General features: G+C 45.3%; 1 protein-coding gene across 13 annotated transcripts in view; it reads left to right on the top strand.

Annotated features, from left to right (window-relative positions):
* GULP1 (GULP PTB domain containing engulfment adaptor 1) overlaps positions 1 to 22,053 on the top strand; it is a 307,242-nt gene that overhangs the window by 193,915 nt on the left and 91,274 nt on the right. For 12 of the 13 annotated variants that reach the window (XM_053284241.1, XM_053284237.1, XM_053284244.1 and 9 more), the window contains one exon: positions 4,286 to 4,347. In XM_053284241.1, coding sequence (XP_053140216.1) covers positions 4,286 to 4,347 — 62 coding nt within the window. Of the gene's footprint in view, positions 1 to 675; positions 1,102 to 4,285; positions 4,348 to 22,053 lie in introns of those variants that run through there. The other variant, XM_053284242.1, reaches the window with a different exon arrangement.

The following is a 22,053-nucleotide window of genomic DNA, read 5'->3' on the forward strand; positions in this document are numbered from 1 at the left end:
AGCGAACAAAGCGCTTACTGGCTGGGAGTGGATGAGGGGCGACATGTTACTCTCCCAGTCAGTGAGCACTTTGTTGCCTGGGTGTGAAAGGGGGTGAGGGGTGCTGTGGCAGACCCCCAGGAACATTTCTCCCCCCTTGTCCAATGGTGGCTACACCTCTGTTTCCACTAAATATATTTGACTAATCATCAGTGTGGCCTGGTGCCAAGCACTATGCCCTCTTCTACTCCATGGAGATCTCAATGTAATTTATCTAGGCACCCAACAGCACTGTAAGCTGGAAAGGTGCAGGGGTGGAGGTGCCATTGCCAGAGATGCTCTTACCCCCTGACCTTGGGGCCCCAGCCCATGGCCTCCAAGGTCTGGGGGGAGCCTCCTGCCGCCAACACACACCCATCGCTGCTGCCCCACTGTGAGGCCAAACTGCCATTTTTTTTCAATAATTCTAGTGGCCAGGGGGGTGATCTGAGCAGGCCTCCCCAGCCTCCCCCCATGGTGGCAGCGGCAGTAGCGGCCGCTGGGTCAGAATGCTCTATTCCCACTGCACAAGCAAGCTGGAGTGCCTCAGTTCTCAGGGGCCTCTGGGCCAGATGGTCAGGCCCAGAAGCTACTCCCACTCTGCCTGCTCAGCTCACCCCCGCCGGCTAGAATTATTGAAAGAATTTGGCAGTTTGGCCTCACAGTGCTGGGAGGGGAAGCTCACAGCCACAGCAGCGGCAGGGTGTGTGTGCTCATGGCGGGTGCAGTCCATGCGCCAAATTACCTAAATACGCCACTGGCCAGTGCCATCATCCCTCATGGCTCCACTATCAAAAGCCAGCTTTGTCTAGCAAACCTGTTGCATCTTGCCTCTTTATGAAATAGTGAAGCTGGAGCTGGATACCGAAGCTGGAGAGGCAGGCATTTGGCTCTTGGACATCCATCTCTTAGCAACAGCCTGACCCTGATCTCTGGGTTGCCAACAAGGCCCAAAAAACTGGAGCATTGTCTAATGGAGCTGACAGCATAGTTTCAATGAAGTCCTTTGGGGCTGGTTTAGTGCTGAATCAGTGTTCTCAACACCTCTACAACACTATTTTGGCATTGAATATGTAAATAATGGTAAGCAAGATCATTCAGTTTTCTCAGTGCTACAGCTTTGGTCCAATAATTCTTGGAGTCTATTTACTTCCATGGGCTCCATTACAGCTCTTAATTTAATTGTATTATTTATACCTCAAGTTCAGACATTCAGCACCAGTGTTCTCTCTAATTTTTTTCATCCATGTGCAGAATGAGTTTTGTTCTGGGTGGGCGTATCAAGGCAGTGTGTGCACACATGCATTCAGAGTGGGGCCTTCCTGATTCAACCTGAGCGGGATCAAAAATTAACTGAGCAGACATCAGAAAATGTATGAGCACGCACACATGCTCACACTTTAGAGGGAACAGTAGTCAACACATTAAGAGAGACATCCCACCTCCTCCCACTGCACCATAATCCAAGTCTAAACATCTTTTAGACACCTAGTAAGATCGGTCTGTCTGGGCTGGCCTTTGGGGTTAAGGATTAGGTCACAATGGAGAAATCTGAATGAACTGAAAGCATGCTATTCTGTCCTAAGGGGGTTCAGCTATACAAATGAATGAACAAGTTACTTATGAATTAGTCATATCATGGTGGATTACTGTAACATGCTCTACGTGAGGCTGCCCTTGAAGAATATTCGGAAACTGCAGCAAGTGCAAAATATGGCAGCTAAGATTTTATCTGGAGCCCCCACTGGGATCACATCACACCCATTTTGAAAGAGCTGCACTGGCTGCCAATTTGTTTGCGGGTCCAATTCAAGGTGCTGGCTTTGACCTTTAAAGTCCTTAATGGTTTGGGCCTGGGATACCTGAGGGACCACCTGCTCCCAAGGGTTGCTGCCCGCTTGATGAGTTCATCTTGTGGGGCTCTGCTCCAGGTGCCAACAATGAATGAGGCTCGGCTGTCATGCATGTGGGACAGGGCCTTCTCAGTTGTTGCCCCCAGACTCTTGAAGGCTCCCCTGGAGATCATCTGCTTCTCAGTCTCCATCACAGTTTTTAGAAAGCGTGTGAAATCTTGGCTTTTTACCCAGGCTTTTATATTATTGTTTCTATTGCTGCTGCTTTGTATCTTTTATGTTTATACTAGCTGACCTGGTGCAGAGCATCTGCGCCCCTTGTCCTCCCTGTCTGCCTCCCATTCCTTCAGCCCCTTTTCATTCTCCCCCCTCCCTTCAGCCCCTGTTTGTTCTTCCCCCTACTTTTGGCCCCAGTTTGTTCTCCCCGTCAAGCGGCCAGCCTGCCTGGCCGCTGCTTCCTCTCGCTGACCGCTCGCCTTCCTCTCCCTCTCCCCTCGCTCGTCAAATCTCGCAAGTGCTGCCACACGTGGGATTAGTGATGGGTACACCTTAGAGAAATTAGATAGATAGATAGATAGATAGTTTTATAATCTTTTAATCAGATCTGTATTTTTATACTCTAGCTAATATTTTAATTGTGTGATTTTTGTAGTCTTGTTTTAACTTTGCCTTTGCCTTTTAACTTTAACTTGGCCAAATTTGCAGATGTCACTAAACTCTTTAGGGTAGTGAAATCCACAACAGATAGTGAGGAGCTCCAAAAGGATCTCTCCAAACTGGGTGAGTGGGCAACAAAATGGCAAATGTGGTTCAATCTTGGAAAGTGTAAAGTGTTGCGCATTGGGATGAAAAACCCCAACTTCAAGTATACGCTGATGGGATCTGAGCTGTTCGTGACTGACCAGGAGAGAGATCTTGGGGTCGTGGTAGACAGCTCATTGAAACCGTTGACTCCGTGCACAGCACCTGTCAAAAAGGCCAATTCCATGCTAGGGATCATTAAGAATGGGATTGAAAATAAAAATGCTAATAATATAATGCCTTTGTAAAAATCTGTGGTGCTGCCATATCTGGAGTACTGCTTACAGTTTTGGTCACTGTATCTTGAGAAAGATATTGTAGAGCTGGAAAAGGAGCAGAGGAGGGCAATCACGGTGATGAGGGGCCTGGAGTACCTTCATTATGAGGCAAGGGTACAACACCTGGGGCTATTTAGCTTAGGGAAAAAGGTGACTAAGGGGAGACATGATCGAGGTGTATAATATTATACATGGAGTGGAGAAAGTGGACAGAGAGAAATTGTTCTGCCCCTCTCACAACATTAGAACCAAGGGTCACCCCATGAAACTGAAGGATGGGAAATTTAGGGCCAACTAGAGGAAGTACTTTTTCACACAGCGCATAATAAATCTATGGACTTTTTTGCCATGGGATTTGGTGATGGCCACCAGCTTGGATGGCTTTAAAAAGGGCTTAGATAAATTCATGGTGGACAGGTCTATCAATGGCTACTAGTCTGGTGGCTGTGGGTCACCTCTAGCCTCAGAGGCATGATTCCTCTCAATACTAGTTGTTGGGGGAGCAACAGCAGGAGAGAGGGCATGAACTCACCTCTTGCCTAAGGCATCTGGTGGGTCACTGTGTGAAACAGGTTGCTAGACTAGATAGTCCTTGAGCCTGATCCAGCAGGGCTGTTCTTATGTTCTTAACTTTTGGGTAAATCGCCCTGAGGTTGTTTTGATGAAAGGCAGTATAGAAATTTAAGAATAAAACAAACAAACAGATAAGTTATGAGCTGGAGTGATACTGTGCTACAATGTGAAGAATTTATTTCAGCAACTCTTTCATGCCTTTTTTGTCACTTGGGACATAGATATGCAACCTCTTTCCAGAATGGCTACTTCCTGTCTTACTTTTTGTCCCTCAAAGCAGAACAGTAGTAGGTATCTCCTGTGTAATGTAACAGCAGCTGTTTTATCCTTCTGCCTAAACCTGACCAATACAAGTATTTTATGATAAGTTTTCTCTAACCCACAGTTGTCTATAATGGAAAATAAGCCACTATTCTCCCATCTTTATGCCATTTGTTATATGGGGACAATAATGCAGGCTTCTTATAGGTGAGGATTACTGAGACAATGTACAAGATGCATTTTGAACACTCAAAAAGCACTAAACAAGTGTGTGGCTACACCATTCCAAGGGAGATACTCATCTTCATGCCAGAACAAGGAGTGCCTCATACATATTACTGTATATGTGATAGCGCTCTTATTTTCTTTTCACTACTAGGAAAATAGTTCAGTATAGTATTTTGGATTAGATTATAATGATGGATGCCTATGCAGAAAAATCATAACAACATTGGAACAAGTAAGTCTGAATTTGTGCATGTGTTTTTTTCCCTTTTGCAGACAAAACGTGGATGCACACTCCAGAGGCTTTATCAAAACACTATATTCCTTATAGTGCAAAGGTGAGAGGTCTGCTTGCTTTACTTGTTTCAGCTGGCATATTTAAATTCTGGTCTTGCTCTCTATTGCCTTTCGTATGAAACTCCACATTCCCCACAAGCCTACCTCTGGCTGGAGGGAAGAAAATTTAAGAATTGGATTCTGTTTGAAACAGTAGCAAAACTGTAGACTATGCTCTAGTCCTGTCTACAGTTTACACATCAAAATTGCTACTTGATCTGTGGGATTCAAAGTGACTAAGAATTTGGGATAAAAACATAAGGAGGGCCTTGTTGGATTTGGCCAGAGGTCTTTCAAAGGGTCTTTCATTCTGCTCCCTACACTGACCAACTAGATGTGGCTGGGAGAAGCAGGAGATGAAGTCAATAGCCTTGCTTTGTTCCCCTTCTCCTTGTACACTGATTGAACCTGGAGATTCTACATTGCCATCATGACTAGCCATTGATAGACTTGGTCCTCCATGAATTTGTCTAATTCACTTTTAAATCCATCTAAGAGTGATCATCACCCCCATCTTGTGTAACAACAAATTCCATAAATTGACTATGTGTTTTATTCAGAATACTTTCTCTTGTCTGTCTTGAATCTCCTGCCAATCAATTTTATTTGATGATTCCAAGTTCTAGTATTATGAAATGCAACAGACAGAATAATTTAATCCTGGAGCCTTCTATGCACTGCATAGTGAAAATGACTATAGCATTTCATAACATGCTCTTTTAGAAATCTGATAAGTTCAGTTGACAGAACCCTGAGCCAGTTCAGTTGCCAAGCTTCCTGTTGGCATGCATAAATGATAGATGATAGGCCAATGTTTGAACTGAGGATGTCAAAGAAGTTTGATTTTTAGTACCACTTGAGTACAATGAAATCAAGAAGGGAAACTGAACTGAAAATGTGATCATTTTTCTGCCTTGCTTGGTGGAAAACTATGGAAGGATAAATGTTCTTCTCATTATATTAATAACAGCAACAAATTGCACACAAAACTACTAGTTTGAATGTGCCAAAGGGAATTTTAATAAAAGATGCAGTGGATTTTTTATTTATTTATTTACAGGATTAGAATTTGTACCATTGTCTTAGTAGACACTATGAGGTTTTTATTTAAAAAATACAGACAGTAATATTTATGATGCACTTGCTTGCTTTATTTACTACAATAACACTGACTGTTGTGAGGCTCATGGGGGAGTTGGACAGGTTTACAAGTTAGAGTTAGAACTTTCAGGGAAAATCTTTCTCTAGAGCATTCTTCATTTTCTTTTGAAATTATTGATCACAATCCAATCTAAATCTGGGGAGTTCATCCATCACCAAACAAAAAGTAGGCAAGGAGGCAACAAGTGAGAAACAAGTCTACACTCAGTCTGGAGTTGGCTATAGCAGATAGGTATCTGGCACAGAGTTTTTAAATCTCAGTTTTCCCAGAATGCAGTAGATATGTTTGTGCTTTTGGTATTTAAAAAAACTAGCTGGCCCTGTGCAGAACATCTGCACCCTAGTTCTCTGTCTCTCACCCTTCCCTGAACAATCCAGCTCCCTGCCCTCCTCCTCCCCCTCCCTCCTCCTTAATCCGCCCCCTGACATCCAGGATGGCAGCAGAAGTGGTGGAACCTTCCCCGTTCCCACCACCCACAACTCTCACTTGCTCTCCCCCACAACTCTCTTTCTCGCTCTCCCCCCACAACTGTCTCTCTCTCACTCACTCTCCTCCCAAAACTATCTTTCGCTTGCTTGCTCTCCCCCAACAACTCTCTCTCCCTCTCCCCCAACTCACTCTTGCTCTCCCCCCCAACTTACTCTCTCTCCCTCACAACTCTCTCTTTCTCCTTCTCTCCTCCCAAAACCCACTCTCTCGCTCTCCTCCAAACTCACCCTCTATCACTTGCTTTTCCTCCCACAACTCTCTCTCACTCCCCCCCCCCCCCACAACTCCCTCTCTCTTGCTCTCCCCATTCCTCAACCTCACCTCCCTAGGGAGTGCTGCACTGTGGTGGCATAGGTCGGCTCCTACCACTGGCCTCCATCGTGTTGCCCTGCCTAGGGTGGGAGAGTGTATCGAGGGCTGGCCTCTGTTGCCCTGCCTAGTCTCCTCATGAGGAGAATGGCTGATCCGGGGTTTCCCTTCCAGCCTGCATGGATGGCTCTCAGTGCACTCTTCCACCCCGGCCATCCTCCTCACAAGGGAATTCAGCAGGGTGATGGAGGCAGCTGCTCAATGTCTCTTCTTTCTTCCTTGTTGCTGCAGCACCACCGCTGCTGCCTCAGCCCTCCCTTCTCCCTCCTCCTCATCACCCACTCAGCCCTACTCTGTGCCTTCTCTCTCCTCTGGAGAACTCTTGCCAGATGTGCCATGTACCACAGGATGTGCAACATATATCCTAAGCCTTTTAAATATATAGATTATGTGGTCCAGAAATTATGCAGATTAAGCACATTCCAAATATTTGTTTGCATTGTTTAATTTACTTCTCTGATCAAGGGTTTTTGTCCCAAATGACTGTGGTAATGAAGAGAGGGGTGAGTGAAGATTGAGAGGATAAATTTGAAGGAATAGATACAGATTTAGGTAATAGCCAGTTGGAAAGAGTAATGCACTGTGTAGGGAATGTAAGCCCCAAACTCAGATCAATAGGAAACATTCTTCATGCTTTCACCAGTTCTTGAGATTTCATTAGGCATCATTCTTACATGTTGAGTCTTTTCTCTGCAGTCCTAAGTGATCAAGTAGTGATGGTGAGGAGTCTGTTTGAGAGTTGGGATTCAGACACTAGGCTTCATCTCCTCAATTCATTTTGTAAGGTCCAGATCCCCTCCAGAGTTCATGTCAGATGAATCCTTTCCAACCCTTACCACCTCCCTGCCACTCTTTTCCTTTGATTTCATGTGGCAGGGAAAGCTGGCAAGAAGGATTCCCAAGCTCTGTCACTGTAATAGGCTTCAGGTCATATATGCTGCCGCATGGCATCTACAGACGTCATGAACACTGGGAAATACTTTGCCATTGTTCCCAGAGGTCCTGGGTGCTGTTGTTTATGACTGTAGGTGTCCTAGTCAGTGCTCCTCACTAGTCCATATGTGTGGAAAGGATGTCCTGATGAAGTGAAGTAGGGAGGCATTAGATGTTCTCCAAATTAATCCAGATTTATCCAGGCAGTTCATAATTGGATCAGGAAGTTCATCCATCACTAAGATTTTTAACAACCTGATTTTAAAAGCAAACACCCCACAACTGAGATTCTCAGGTGCACCAGGTATCATATTGTTTTTACACATTTTGTTTTTACACATTTTATGTCCCGCTCTTCCTCCAAGGAGCCCAGAGCGGTGCACTACATACTTGAGTTTCTCCCCATAACAACCCTGTGAAGTAGGTTAGGCTGAGAGAGAAGTGACTGGCCCAGAGTCGCCCAGCAAGTATCATGGCCGAATGTGTGATTGCAGTCCATTTAGTGTAATTGCAGTCTTGTTAAAGCTTGAAATACATATAGTTTGATCGCACTATGTCCTTGTCCTCACTGAGAAAATAGGAATTGCTAATCAATCATGAGCTGAATAATGAAAGAAATTGTGCAGAGTCCTTATTTGTAAAATAATGGATATCTCCCCAGTTGAGTGGATAATATTCAGGACAAATGGCTTAAAACGGGTTGCTCCAAATGTTCTCTAAATATATGATGGCTGAATTATCTTTGTAAGCATATCTCAGTGCACAAAAAATATGGAGGCCGGAGAGTACCAGTCAAGTTGGCAATAGCACAACTCTTGATGAAGATCAAGTAGAAGAAGTGTATTAGCTACAATCTCTAGTGTGCAGTTAGTACAGACAAGCCTGATTGGTGATAGTGGGAACTAAGTACATGTCATTGGAGAGGGGACTGATTCGCAACCATTACTCATATGATTAGCCAGCAGGCTTTGAACTGCAAATATTTATGCAGCATATTATGCTGTCATTTTTATTTCTGATTTTCTGGATATAATGCAAGGCTGTACTATCTATTTGTAGAATATCGTTGGTAGGCAGAGGACATCTGGTAGGCAGAGGACATCTGACTTAAAAAATATAGTTGTTATTCATTTGGCATAAATAACTGGACAAAGAGGCACCTTTTACCGTGGTGATTCTCTTTATTTAGCAGGGGGAGAGTAACTGGCCCTATCCACCCCCAGCACAGTACTTCCAGTGACTTTTGCTGGTATCTATGTTATGTTTCGTTTTAGAGTGTGAGCCCTTTGGGGACTGGGAGCCATCTTATTTATTTATTATTTCTCTGTGTAAACCACCCTGAGCTATTTTTGGAAGGGTGATATAGAAATCGAAATAATAATAAATTAATAATAATAATAATAATAATAATAATAATAATAATAATAATAATAATAATAAATAGTGATTCTGGAGATAGAACAATATTCATGCACAGCATTTGCTGTAGAATTATTTTGTTGCCAAAATATATTGGCTGACCCGATGAGGGAAAGTACTCAAAGTAGCCATCGCCTAACTTGTCTGTTTAATTTCAGGTTGACCATTTTGAACAATTTTCCTCATAATATCAGCCACTTTTAGAAGTTCAATAGATGACCAGAGCACAAAATTATGAATCTGTTGTGGGGCTGTGATGTTTTAGACATAAGAAGAAGGATCAAATATTTGAATGCTCTCCCACATAATACACTCCCTACAAGAACAAATCTAGGGTATTGAGCAGAAGGTTCTAGGTTAGCTCTTTCATTGAACTGCAGGTTTTGTATATATGAAGAGTATTTTTTGTGGAAGAGCATTCAAAAGTTTTATCTCCCAGCTGCAGTCTAAATGGTACAGCTCCACAATGGATTTAACACACATTTGTTTAAGCTATTAACTTGCTATTTATAAAGTAACACCCTCACTGATGAAATATCCAAAGGCTTTCTTTCATAGCCATGTCTTTGGGCAAAACTAGATATATGATATAGGAAATCCTCATCACGGATCTCTCATGGTTTCTGCTTTACTCATTTGTAACCCCAGGTGGCTGCTTTGATGATCAGGGATGTGGCATTTTAGGAGGGGGTGTTTAATCATTTCCTCCTGTGCTCATAGCCTGATGTAACTGCCCCCATGCCACCCCAAGGACTCTGGAGCTGCTATTTATTAGCTGTGCTGGGGAGAAAAATACAGGTATACAGGCTGTGCCTGTTCTTTTTAACTGCTAGAGCACCTTGTGGGGACCATTTAATTTGGGGGAAAGATTAAACTCCCTTTCCTAGAGTGCCTCTTTCACAGTCTTCAGAGAAGTGACCTGGAGCTGCTAATTAGTATAACAGAAATTACATGAGATTTTATTTATTTATTTATTTATTTATTTATTTATTTATTTATTTATTAAATTTATACCCCACCCAAACTTATGTCTCTGGGCGGCTAATAACAATTAAAAGATATATAAAAGTTAAAACAGTTAAACATATAACACATATAAAAGTTAAAACAATACAATAATTTAAAAACCATAAAATTAACAGTATTTTTTAATTAAAAACCTGAGAAGGCTTGGGTTAAAAAAAGGGGGTTTTCAAATGGGTTTTTTTTTAATAGCCAGAGATGGGGGGATCGTAGCTCAGCAGGGAGCGCATTCCACAATCTTGGAGCAGCAGCCGAGAAGGCCCATCTCTGTGTGACCACCAAACGAGTTGGCGGTAACTGGAGACAGACCTCCTCAGATGACATCAATGGGCGGTGGGGTTCGTAGCGAAGAAGATGCTTTCTTTAATACCCAGGACCTAAGCCATTTAGGGCTTTATAAGTTATAACTAGCACTTTGTATTTTGCCTGGAAACCTATCAGCAGCCAGTGTAACTCCATCAGCAAAGGAGTAATGTGGTCTGTCCAAGATGACCCAGAAACCAACCTGGCTGCCGCATTCTGAACCAACTGAAGTTTCCAGACTACGTACAAAGGCTGTCCCACGTAGAGCGCATTACAGAAGTCCAGTCTGGAGATTACCAACAAATGTACCACTGAGGTCATTGATCTCGAGAAACGGACGCAGCTGGCGTATCAGCCAAAGCTGATAGAAAGCACCCCTGGCCACCGCCTCAACCTGATTAACCAAGGAGAGGTGTGGATATGATGATAATGGATATGATCCCGGATCATGTCCAGGCCTATAGTCCTATGGCTTAGTCATGAGTTCTGAAAAACATCTGAGCTGTAGTCTTGATAGACTGATGCACAGAGGTAGCTGGTTTGTTGGCTACTTAAGTATGAAAAGCAAAAGTGGGGAATCCTCATTTCCAACCCCTGTGGTGCTGGAAATGAAATGTTAACAAGAAATGTATAAATATACTTGAAAAAATGTTTTTCTCTAAATGCTTTTTATTCTGCAGTAGTAAGAATTGTATAACAAGAGTGGACATCAGGGTGATATTTCTGATGGCCTTTCACATTGTATATGCATTCATTCACTTTATATGCTACTCAAACTTGACCTTGCATTTTGAAACCAGGGTTGTGGATTGTGAAATAAAAGCATTTGTTCAGTTAAGGGCATTAAAATATTGGTTTGATTTCTTGATTTATGACTCATATCAAGGACAAAAGTAAATCTAGTTATAGCAGGTATAAATTTGATAAAATTTTAGTGCAGCATTCCTGCGATGAAGCATACATAAGCACATTATTTTACTCTGAAGCAGCTTCCTAAGAATGTATTCTACTTATTTGATTTTTTGAAAATAAATCAGGTGTAGCTTATAAGACTCATTTTCCCACAAATTATTATTTCTGTTTTAGCCACAATAAGCTGACTTACATGGACTGGGAATTGCAGTACAGATGCTGTAAATATTTTTACCCCTGTAGACTTGGCAAAGAGGCACCTTTTAATGTGGTGATTCTCTTTATTTAGCAGGGGGAGAGTAACTGGCCCTATCCACCCCCAGCACAGTACCTCCAGTGACTGTTGCTGGTGTCTATCTTATGTTTCTTTTAGATTGTGAACCCTTTGGGGACAGGGATCCTTCTTATTTATTTATTATTTCTCTGTGTAAACTTCCCTGAGCCATTTTTGGAAGGGCGGTATAGAAATCAATCAATCAATCAATCAATCAAATAATATTGTGGTTCCAACTATTGGGCACAGTACAGCCAATTACTTAACACTGTTAAGCATCTGCTTATCTCTCCCTTTGAAATGAATAATATGGCTTTTACTTTTTCTTTTTCGCTTTTCTAAAACTAGTATATAAACAGCATTCCATCAGCATTCCTAATAGCATTCTTCTATGATCCAGTCCTGTACATACTTACTTGGGGAGCAAGCACCACTGAATTCAATGGGACTTCCTTCCAAGTCAACATATAGAGCCTGCACTGTATAAGATTCTAAGCACTATGCAGAGAACTTTGTAAAGTAGAAAGTGAGTGAAATATCCAAATCTAGAAAACATGTGAAAGAGGTTCTGAATCAGACTCTGGAAGGAGGCCCTTTCTTTCTGTGCTGCTGTGGCATATCAGAAGCAGAGGGAATGGGTGCATCACCATTATTGAGAGGCACTTCTGTTTCCTAACAAACAAGGATCAGGAACCATAAGGATACTCCAGGATCTCAATCTTGCTCTGCAAAGCTGCTGACACCAGCCTGGGTCTTAACTCTGATCAACTTGTTGCTTAGGGAGCTGGCTGAGGTACTTAGCTGCCTGCCTAGCATATCATATGTGAAGAAGAAAGAGTATGCTAGGTTGGAACATCCAAACTAGCAAAATTTTGTGGCACAATCTGGACTGTGATTGAGAATAGACTAACTAGCTCTCTGTCATGACTAGTGCTGATCCAAATGGGCTTCATTCTGGGACAACAAAAATCGGGGTGTCATTTTCAGTAGTTGAGCGAGCACACAAAGTTGTTAAGGATGGGAGAGCTGTGCAGCTCTTAGGGGCATATTTCTACAAATGAACAGGGCTTTTGCAGGGATGGAGAGAAGTGAAAATTGCATCCCTCTCTCCACACACTACGTTGAAAGACAAGTCTTGAGTGCAACTAGTCTGCCTGCTCCTTGTGCCTAAGGCTGCAGAGAATGTCAGCCAATGTTTTATGCTATGCCTGTGGGTCACTTTTTAGCTCACTTTCCTTAAGAAAAGCAAGTTTATGAGATCATCGAGGGGTATGTGTGTCCCTCCGTCCCTCTATCAGCTTCGCAATGCCTGGACCGATTTAAACAGTTGTGGAGAAACATAGGGACACCACAACATGATGTCATCCACCCAATTCAAGATGGCGGATGCGTGAACATTTGAGGTTCTAGTGGCCTAAGTTTGGAACTGCCTAACCAATTTGAACCAAATTTGGAACAGTTGCAGAGACACATAGGGGCACCTCAGTGATGTCACTTGTGATGATGTCGTCCACCCAATTCAAGATGGCAGATGTGAACATTTGAGGTGCAAGTGGACTAACTTCTGAACCGCCTAACCTATTTTAACCAAATTTGGACACATAGGGACACCTCAACAGAGTAGTTTGTGATGCTGTCACCTTAGTAATCCATTTACCATATCATGGTGTATCTTGCTTGAGGGGGCCTGTACCCAGGTTCACTTTTAAAATGAATTTATGTACAGTCATTCTTGCAAAAACATATTCATGTGTACAGACACCTGCACACATATACAACATAATGACTTAATAAATAGGCTAGAATCCTGTAATAATTCCCACAATGTAAACTGCATTTGACACTCTGCCTCTGATCCAGAGCTCATAATCACATTCGGCTCCCATTCACATACAGGTATCTCTGCATTTTATTTCCCTAATGTTAAAGTGAATGGAAAAACCCTTGCACATATAGGAATTCAATGTGAGCATCCTTCATATTGAGAGACCTGCTGGATCAGAGTTTCTTTGATTAAATATTGAAAACATGAGAATATCTCTCATTCTTTCTCTCACATCCTTTTTTCCATCTCTGAAAGAACATCTTCTTGACACTATCATCCATATACCAGGTCCATGCACCGTATTCACAGCAATGAGGGCTTATTGAGGAATTTACAGAGTATTCTACAGTTCTAGAAGTCTGCAGAGGTGTGCAATAGCTTGATAATATTATTGAAACTTAGAAAACCTTGGTTTTGCGGGGCAAGCTTTTTTGTTCTTTTCCAAATGACTATTTTGTTTTGTTTTGTTTTTAAATTGGGTTTGAGTAGGACAGATTCCTGCTGGATTGGGCCAGTCACCTAAATGCCTGCACTTTACATAAACAACAGTGTGACCAATATTGAATGCCTTTCACAGGAGATAGTTATGATATAAATCCAGTTCCAATCTATCATTAATGAACTAGTTTTTCATCACACTGTTTTAATCAAGTGGTGCATTTAGCCATGTTGTACTGCATGTCGCTATGTGAAAGAAATAGCAGAGGCGCAAGGCTCAGAACCAGTTTTTAAATTTGTCAGATGGAAACAGATACACTTAATTTGACATTGTTGCTCATAATGAACTAGCCACTGAGTCTGCCAGCTGACATGATCAAAAATATTCTGGAGACCTTCGCTGTACAGAAATATATAATCACCTATAAGCCAGCTGCTCGCCGAACCAACTGGCCGGTGCGGCTTGTTTGCCCCAGCCCCCTTTAAGGAGCACGAATGCCAGGGAGCCTTGTGATTGGCTCCCCCGGTGCTCCTGGGGCGGGGCCCACAAGCGGCGCAGAGAGCATGCGCCAGTTCAGTCTGTCTCTCAAGAGCAAGGAGAGTGGACGTGCTTCAGGGAGCTCCAAGGCTGGCCCACGTGGCCAGGCCTAGGGACTGGCGGTGGCAGCAGCAGCAGGGGCTTTTAAGCCCACCCAACCATAGCCACACCCGGCCGCCACAGCCTGGCTCTGCTTGCAGCCTTGGCTGGTGGCGGCGCCGGGCACACAGCCTCGGCGCGGATGTGCGCCTTTAGGCCAGCCCGCTGGCGGCAGCAGGGGCTTTTAAGCCCACCCGCCCATAGCCGCACCTGGTTGCCCACAGAATGGCTCTGCCTGCATCCTTGGCCACCGGCGCCGGTGGGCACACAACCTCAGTGCGGATGTGCTCCTGTAGGCCTTCGGGCAGCTGCGTGGCGGCGGCAAGGGTGAGGGTTGGGCTTTTAAGCCTGCCCACACTACCTAGCCCTCATGGAGGCAAGGGTTGGGCTTACAGGCCCACCCACCCATAGCTGCTCCCGGACGTGAGGTGGGTGAGCGAGCAGGCTGCTCAGCCTGCGGTTTGGCTGGCAGGCGTGCAGCTGAGGCTGCGCGCTGCCTTCGGATCCTGGGACACGGCCCCTTCGGCTCTTGGACATGGCAGGTTTGAAGCAGGCCGGAGGGGGAGGGCAGGCATGACCGTGTGGCCTTGGCGGGTATTTGAACAGGCCCCCCACCCCATTAGTGGGTTTGGGAGGGCTTTTCGGCTAATCTCAGCAAGGTGGTAAGCATCTATCCTCACCCCTCTCTCAAGCCTTGCAGGGATTTGCTGAGGCTGCATGGAATTTGCTAAAACAAACAAACAAACAAACAAACCCATAATGGTTTAAATAGGTAGTGTAGAATTGTATTAACTACAAGAGAACCGAGGAAATAGTAGCAAGAACTAATCTTGCAGTAGTAAGCATGGCTTGTTCCTTTAGCTAAGCAGAGCCAACCCTGGTCGCATATGTGTGGGAAACTAGAAGTCTGAGTGTTGTAAGATATTCCCCTTGGGGGATGGAACTGCTATGAGAAGAGCAGAAGGTTCCAAGTCCCCCCCCCCCCCGCCCCTCAACGGTCATCTATTAACCTATGAGGTTATCTTAGTAACATTGTGCTTGGACAGTGTGGAGCTAGATGGATTAATGGTCTGACTCAGTATGAGGCAGCTTCCTAGGTTCCCTCCTCTTGGCCAGTAAACACTTCTTAATCTGAGACTGGGTATGCATTCAGAAGCAGAGACTAGCAGTGTAACAAGGGTTTCAGAGTATTTAATGAAATACTGATAAGTTGTATGTATGCTCAGCGGAGGCAGGGACTGGGCTTTTAAGCACACCCGTCTGTCCGTAGCCGGGGGGGGCGTGGCAAGCGAGTGGCTGGCTTCCCGCACTACAAGAGCTGATCCCAAACAAACGGCACTTGTTTTCAACCTATGCCTAGATTATTGATCTTGAAGCCAGCTGATGCCTTGTGTAAAGCATGACTTGCGTATTTTCCTGCAGCAAGATCTGTAAGCTTCAGAATCTGCCTTGAGCCCTTCCTGAAGATCGTAGGCCGGTGGTCGTGCCTGTGGCTTGTCAGGTAGCACCGGCTGGCATGTGAGCCAGCATGGTGTAGTGGTTGGACTGGAACTGGGGAGACCTGAATTCAAATCCCCATTCAGCCATAATACTTGCTGGGTGACTCTGGGCCAGTCACTTCTCCCTCAGCCTAACCTACTTCACAGGGTTGTTTTGAGGAGAAACTGAAGTATGTAGTACACCACTCTGGGCTCCTTGGAGGAAGAGCAGGATATAAATGTAATATTAATTATAATTATAATTATAATCTGTGCCTGACGCGGTTCAGGCGTGGGACCGCAGGATCAGCTGGCCGGGTTCCTACCCCAGCTGCAGGGCCGGTTGGGGATGGCCAAGCAAGTGGGCAGTGGAGCGTGGCATGCGGTGCACTGATCCCCACAGCCAGCTGGGGGGGGGGGCTATTCCTCCTACAACACCCCCACCAATGTCACAGGGCAAGCGAGCAGGCGGGCTCCTGCCAATCCCCATGGCCGCCCAGGGAGGACTTCATCTCCTGCAACATTCCCACCCCAATCAGCAAGATGGTGGCAACCCAGGGATGGCTCGCTCAAGCCGCGCAGCCCAGTTGGGCCGCTGTGCAGCTGGCCATTTATATACTATTGAGTGAGATATAAGTACATAAATAGATAAATGGAGCCGCTCTTGGAAGAACAGAAGGTTCCAGGTTCCCTTCCTGGCGAACTTGAGGAGAGCCGTTCTTGTGATAGCAAGCATTACTTGTTCCCTTAGTTGAGCAGGGTCCGCCCTGGTTGCATATAAAAAGGGGGGACTAGAAGTGTGATAAGATACTTCTGTATCTTATGTAAGATATTCCTCTTAGAGGAGGGAGCCACTCTAGGAAGTTCCCTCGCTGGTTTTTTCCAAGATAGGGCTGAGAGAGATTCCTGCCTGCAACCTTGGAGAAGCCGCTGCCAGTCTGTGAAGACAATGAATGGTCTGACTCGGTATATGGCAGCTTCCTATGTTCATTGACTCTGATTGTGGATGGTGTGTGTGTGTGTGTGTGTATATATATAATTAAAAAGCAAAACAGAACATACCACAGTTGAAAAGAGCATTTCAATGCTCTGTGCTGGACCACAGTGTGTTTGATTCTGTGATATTTTCCCGCATTTGTGCATTTTTTATATACATTTTACAGTGAGAGAATGTAAATGACCATATTTTACTTGTCGTTTGGTAGAATTTTACACTCTCATTTGTACTGAGATCAAATGCTTGGAACAATATTCTTTTCATGCTGTGGCAACGAAAGAGTTAACAGTCAGACCTCTGTAACGATCAATTGTTAAATTGCAGTTTAATTTCGCCCAACAAGCAGCTTGGGATTTCACCTCGGCCCATAGTGACTTATATGATCCGGCAGGAGTTTTTCTTTAGTTAAATATTATGACACCGATTCAACAACAACAACAACAATAATAATAATAATGATGATGATGATGATGATGCTAATGCGTTACTGGCAAGCTAGGTTACTCTCCTTGGGGGAAGGAACCACTCTGGGAAGAGCAGAGGGTTCAAGTTCCCATGCCGGCATCTTCTGTTTATCCCTCCCCCCATTCTTCCCTCAAGAACCCCCAGGATATGGGGGTGATGGGGGCGAGAGCTCCTCAGACCAGCTATCTCCGGGCCAGTCACTTCTCTCTCAGCCTAGCATGCTCCACAGGGTTGGGTTGTCATTCAGAGGAGCCTGAATTGGTAGGGCGCCGCTCTGGGCACCGGGGAAGAAAAGCAGGACATAGCATAGATAATAATAGTAATTCAGTATAATGCAGCATCATAGGAAAAACAACAAACAACTTCAGATCAGCACACTATGGGCTCGGTTCCCCACTGGCCAGGTGGGGAACCTAGAGGACGATATGGCCCACCGGTGGCATGCCCTCAGCCCAGTGCTGCTTAGTTACAGACCCTTGGGATCTGCCAGGTTACTAGCGTGACTTCTGGAGCAGCTACGCACATAGAATGGCCGGGACGTGGGTCCCAGCTACGCACATAGAGTGGCCGGGATGTGGGTCCCAGCTATGTGGGGTGGAACACCGGCAAGCGTTAAGCACAGATGAGCCTGGGACGCAGGTCTCATCTATCTGTGGAGAACACACGGTGGCCTGGGATGCGGGTCTCAGCTATGTGGATTGGAATACGGAAGGGCCTGGGACACGGGTCTCAGTGATGTGGCCTGGAATGCTGTGGGGCGTTGAGCACAACAATACGGTGGAGGACGCACAGTGGCCTGGAACACATGTCTCAGCTGTGTGGCTTGGAACGCCAAGGGGCCTGGGACTTGTGTCTCAATGATATGGCTTGCACGCGTGTCTCATGGATGGTCCTGGGACGCGGGTCTCAGTAATATGGTGGAGAACGCACAAGAACACACGGTGGCCTGGGGCGCGCATCTCAGCAGTGTGGTTTTGAACACAGAATGACCTGGGATGTGGGTCTCAGCGATATGGCATGGAACACTGATTGGCCTGCGACGTGGGTCTCAGCAATGTGGTCGAGAGCGCACACAGTGGTCTGGGACGCGGGTCTCAGCCATGTGGCTTGGAACCCAGACTGACCTGGGACGTGGGTCTCAGCGGTGTGATGGAGAACGCACAGTGGTCTGGGACATGGGTCTCAGCCATGGGGCGTGGAACACTGAATGGCTTGAGATGCGGGTCTCACCTCCGCTATGTGGCATGAATGCGCATTGGTCTGGGACATGGGTCTCAATCCAGTAGCGCAGAACCCAGGCCTGAGACATGGGTCCCAGTGGTGTGGCAGGACTGCACAAGGGCGTGGGATGCCAGCTATGTGGTGTGAAACATTTATTGGCCGGGGACGCCAGGCTCGAGGCGCTGCAGCATGCCGTGCAGCTCCTGAGACCAGTATTCACTTCTCTCTCTCCTCCCTGTGAAGCAGCTTTGTCACAAGCAACCCGGGCTGACTTATTCTGAGCTGCCCTTAGCGCTGCAGTGTGCCGTGCAACCCTTGGGAGTGGTGTGCTCTCCCCCCTTGCAGTGGGAGGCCTCTAGGGCATGGGGCTCAAGGCGCTGCAGTGTGCCGGCAGCAACCAGGAGCGGCGGCCTTCTCACTCTTCTCCCCCCCCCATTAGAGCGCAAGCTGACCTGGGATGGGGTCCCATTTACGAGGCGTCAAACCTCCTCCACCAAACCATCTCTACCTCCGTACGGGACTTGCTAGTGTTACACCTGGGATGGAATTCCTTAGTTAGCTAGCAGGGATTACACTCACATGAGATGCCACTCCTTTCCCCTGTTCACACCCTGCGGGGTTTCTGGTCTACCAGTGGGTCACAGGTTGAGGACTTACGGCTGGGATTGGCAATAGGGCTGCGTAGGGTGCGGGGCGTTAAGCTAGGCTAACTCCCGCTATGGCAGGTACAGTGCGGAGGGAAGCAACAGCTTATAATCGGTGAGGCACCTTAGGTAAGCATTTGGCTTCAAGGAGGAGGAGCGGATCCCTTGAGGCTTGACAGATCAGGGATGCTGCACAGCCCCTCTTCTCTGAAAAGCAACATCCTTCCGTATGGCTTGGCAGCATCGGAGGGGCGTCATTAGCAAGAGAGACCTGACCTTAGGTCGACTAGGAAGGGCGGTGCCTGTTTACGGTGCCATCTTGAGCCAAGGTGCTAACGCCATTATCATCTAGGTCAAGGCGGCCACTCTCATGGCCGGTCTTCTAGGAACCGCACTGTGCTGGGTTGAGCGCCAATCCCAGCTGAGCACCATGTTGGCTTGTAAAGAACTATGTTTCAATAAATGTGGCCCATTTCACCAAATAATCTTGTGTCCGTGTCTCCTTGGGTCTGGGTACAAAACACATTTGTATATGAAACAACACAAACATTTCTATTTTTCCCCCAGCACAACTTATATTTGCCAAGTTGTTTGTTCTGTTTGTAAGAAAATATTCTACCAGCTAGATAGGTACAGCTGAGTGGTATGCTTCATGGCTGGCTTGATTTTGAGATAAGTATTGTACCCATTAAATACATCAAGCCTGTTATATAATCTCTCACAAAAAATCTGTGGGAGATTAGGAGACTTCTAGGGCAATAAAGTTCTGAGGAAATGCATCTGATGTTTTGAGTCAATGTTACCTAAATGAAGTAGGAAGTGCAGTGCAGAAACAATGAATAGAAATACAGCATTATTGGTGAGATCCCATCCAGCAGATTGTTTGAGTTCTAATATATGCTCCATATAGCATGGAAAAAGAGAGACCCTACAGTGATAAATGTTGCATAAATTTATAAAACTTCAATTTCTTGAAAGCTATAGTGCTGCTTTGTAGGCCCTTTGAGCCTGGTCTTGCTCTAACTGTAGTCAGCTAATAACAATTAATTTTCCTAGGAGATGGGTCAAGCCTCTAGCGAGCTTATAATGTATTATCCTTTAAATTATTTCCACTGCATGGATCCTGCCTAAGGTCTGAAATCACATTTCATCTGGGCATTTTCTCTTCACATTCTTTCCAAACTTCATGAATCTCTTTCCTCACAGGAGACTTAGCAGGGTGGTTTGGTTGAATGCACAATGCTAAAAATGCAGAGAAACCATCATATATAGTTTGCATGGTACATCTGCAATGTATGCATATGTGTATTTAATCTACACTACTGCTACTTGTGGCTTTCTAATGGAATGCTCGGAAAGATCGTATTGATATAAGGGTAGTTAATTCATACTGTATATTTCTATATTTACTTGCGCACTACTTTTTAGAGATGTGCATGGATCCGGTTTTCCTGGTTCAGTTTGAATTCGAGCTGAATTTGAACTGAACTGGGAGGCTTGGGCTTAATTGAGCTGTCCCCCAGTCTGGTCCGACCATCGAATCCCCCGAGCCAGCTTGCGAGCTGGCTTGAGGAGCATACTGGTAAAGGGGAATCCTGCAAGGTGATCATGTCTGGTTGGTGAGGATGGCAGCGATCACACCTGGCTGGTGGGATGGTGGTGATCATGCTGGTGATCATGAAGGGGATGGCGGTCAAGACGGTAGTGGAGGCTCCTCCAGCCCCATCACCAGCCTCCCAAATCACAGTCTGGTCATGCCTGTGCTGGCTTGGAGCCTCTGTGCAGGCGCAACCACCATTACAGTGAGGTCTGTGCCTGCGCAGAGGCCATTTGGGGCCTCTGTGCCTCACTGTAATGGCAGGCATGCCTGCACAGAGGCCCGAAGCTGGTGCAGGCATGACTAGGCCTGTGATTTGTGAAGCCAGTGACAAGACTGCCTCACTGCTGCCCCTGACATTGCCACCCCCCCCCACCACCAATCCCTCCACGATTGTCAGCATGATTGCTGCCAGCTAGGCACACTCACTGCCATTCCAGCCACCAGGCACAATCATCTCCACCATTGTCACCACCATTGGCTTGCAGTTTTTAAAGGTAAATAAGAGCATTTTTCAACACCACCCACCCCTACAATTAGTACTGGCCACACCCTTTACTTGTTAAGGGGAATCCTTGCCTGATTCCCCTTTACAAATATGTCCCTCGAACCCTCAAGCTGGCTCACAAGTCGGGACTTTGACCTGGGAGTGGCTCACCTCTAACTCGGACCACCCCCATTTTTTCAGTGGGATGATTTAGCTCAAGGGCGAGCCGTCAAACCTGCCCAGTTCGACTTGAAGTCGGCTCAATATCAAGCCTGTTTGCACATTCCTACTCCTTTTAGCCATATTGTGAGTTTGTGCACTGTGAATGTATATGGCGATATTGGAGAGACCTTGCAACTGAGATAAGAAAGGGATGGGCTTTACAGCCAGCCATTCCTATTTAAATTTTGTTTGTGTTCTAGAAAACATTTGTCACTCTCAGCAAATGAGCACTTCCCTTTTTGGATAGATTCAGGATCAGATTTATAGCTAATATACAACAAAGAGACACCCTTCCTGTGGCATAATTATTTGTGAGTTTAGAATACAAATACGCCAAATAGATAGATAGATAGATAGATAGATACTTTATTTACGGCCAATGGCCAAAACAGCCAAATATTTATATACTGCTTTTCAACAAAAGTTCCCAAAGTGGTTTACATAGGTATAAATAAAATGAGTAGGGAAATCATGCACATCCCACTCCTTTAAAATGGTAAGGAGAATTTAGTCATTTTCCTTACGCATCTTTTTGTGTTTGTTTGGGAGGTGGGTGGCCGAAGAAGATATAATACAAACACTGCTGTGCATAATGTGTACAGTCATCCATTTCCTCTACTTACAATATTACAGGATTTTGTAGCTAAAAAAACCCCACTTTGACAAGAGATGAATATGTAGAAAAAGAAAAGGTTTTCCCCAAAGCCATGGGAAAAGATGCCTCTTTCATAACACCTTTAACTCTCTTAGCCTTTGTGTGTTTGTTGAGCATGTACAACCAGAATGAAATACTTTCTCCTGCCATAATATATC

The sequence above is a fragment of the Hemicordylus capensis genome, chromosome 1, assembly GCF_027244095.1.
Source record: "Hemicordylus capensis ecotype Gifberg chromosome 1, rHemCap1.1.pri, whole genome shotgun sequence".
Classification (NCBI taxonomy): Eukaryota; Metazoa; Chordata; class Lepidosauria; order Squamata; family Cordylidae; genus Hemicordylus; species Hemicordylus capensis.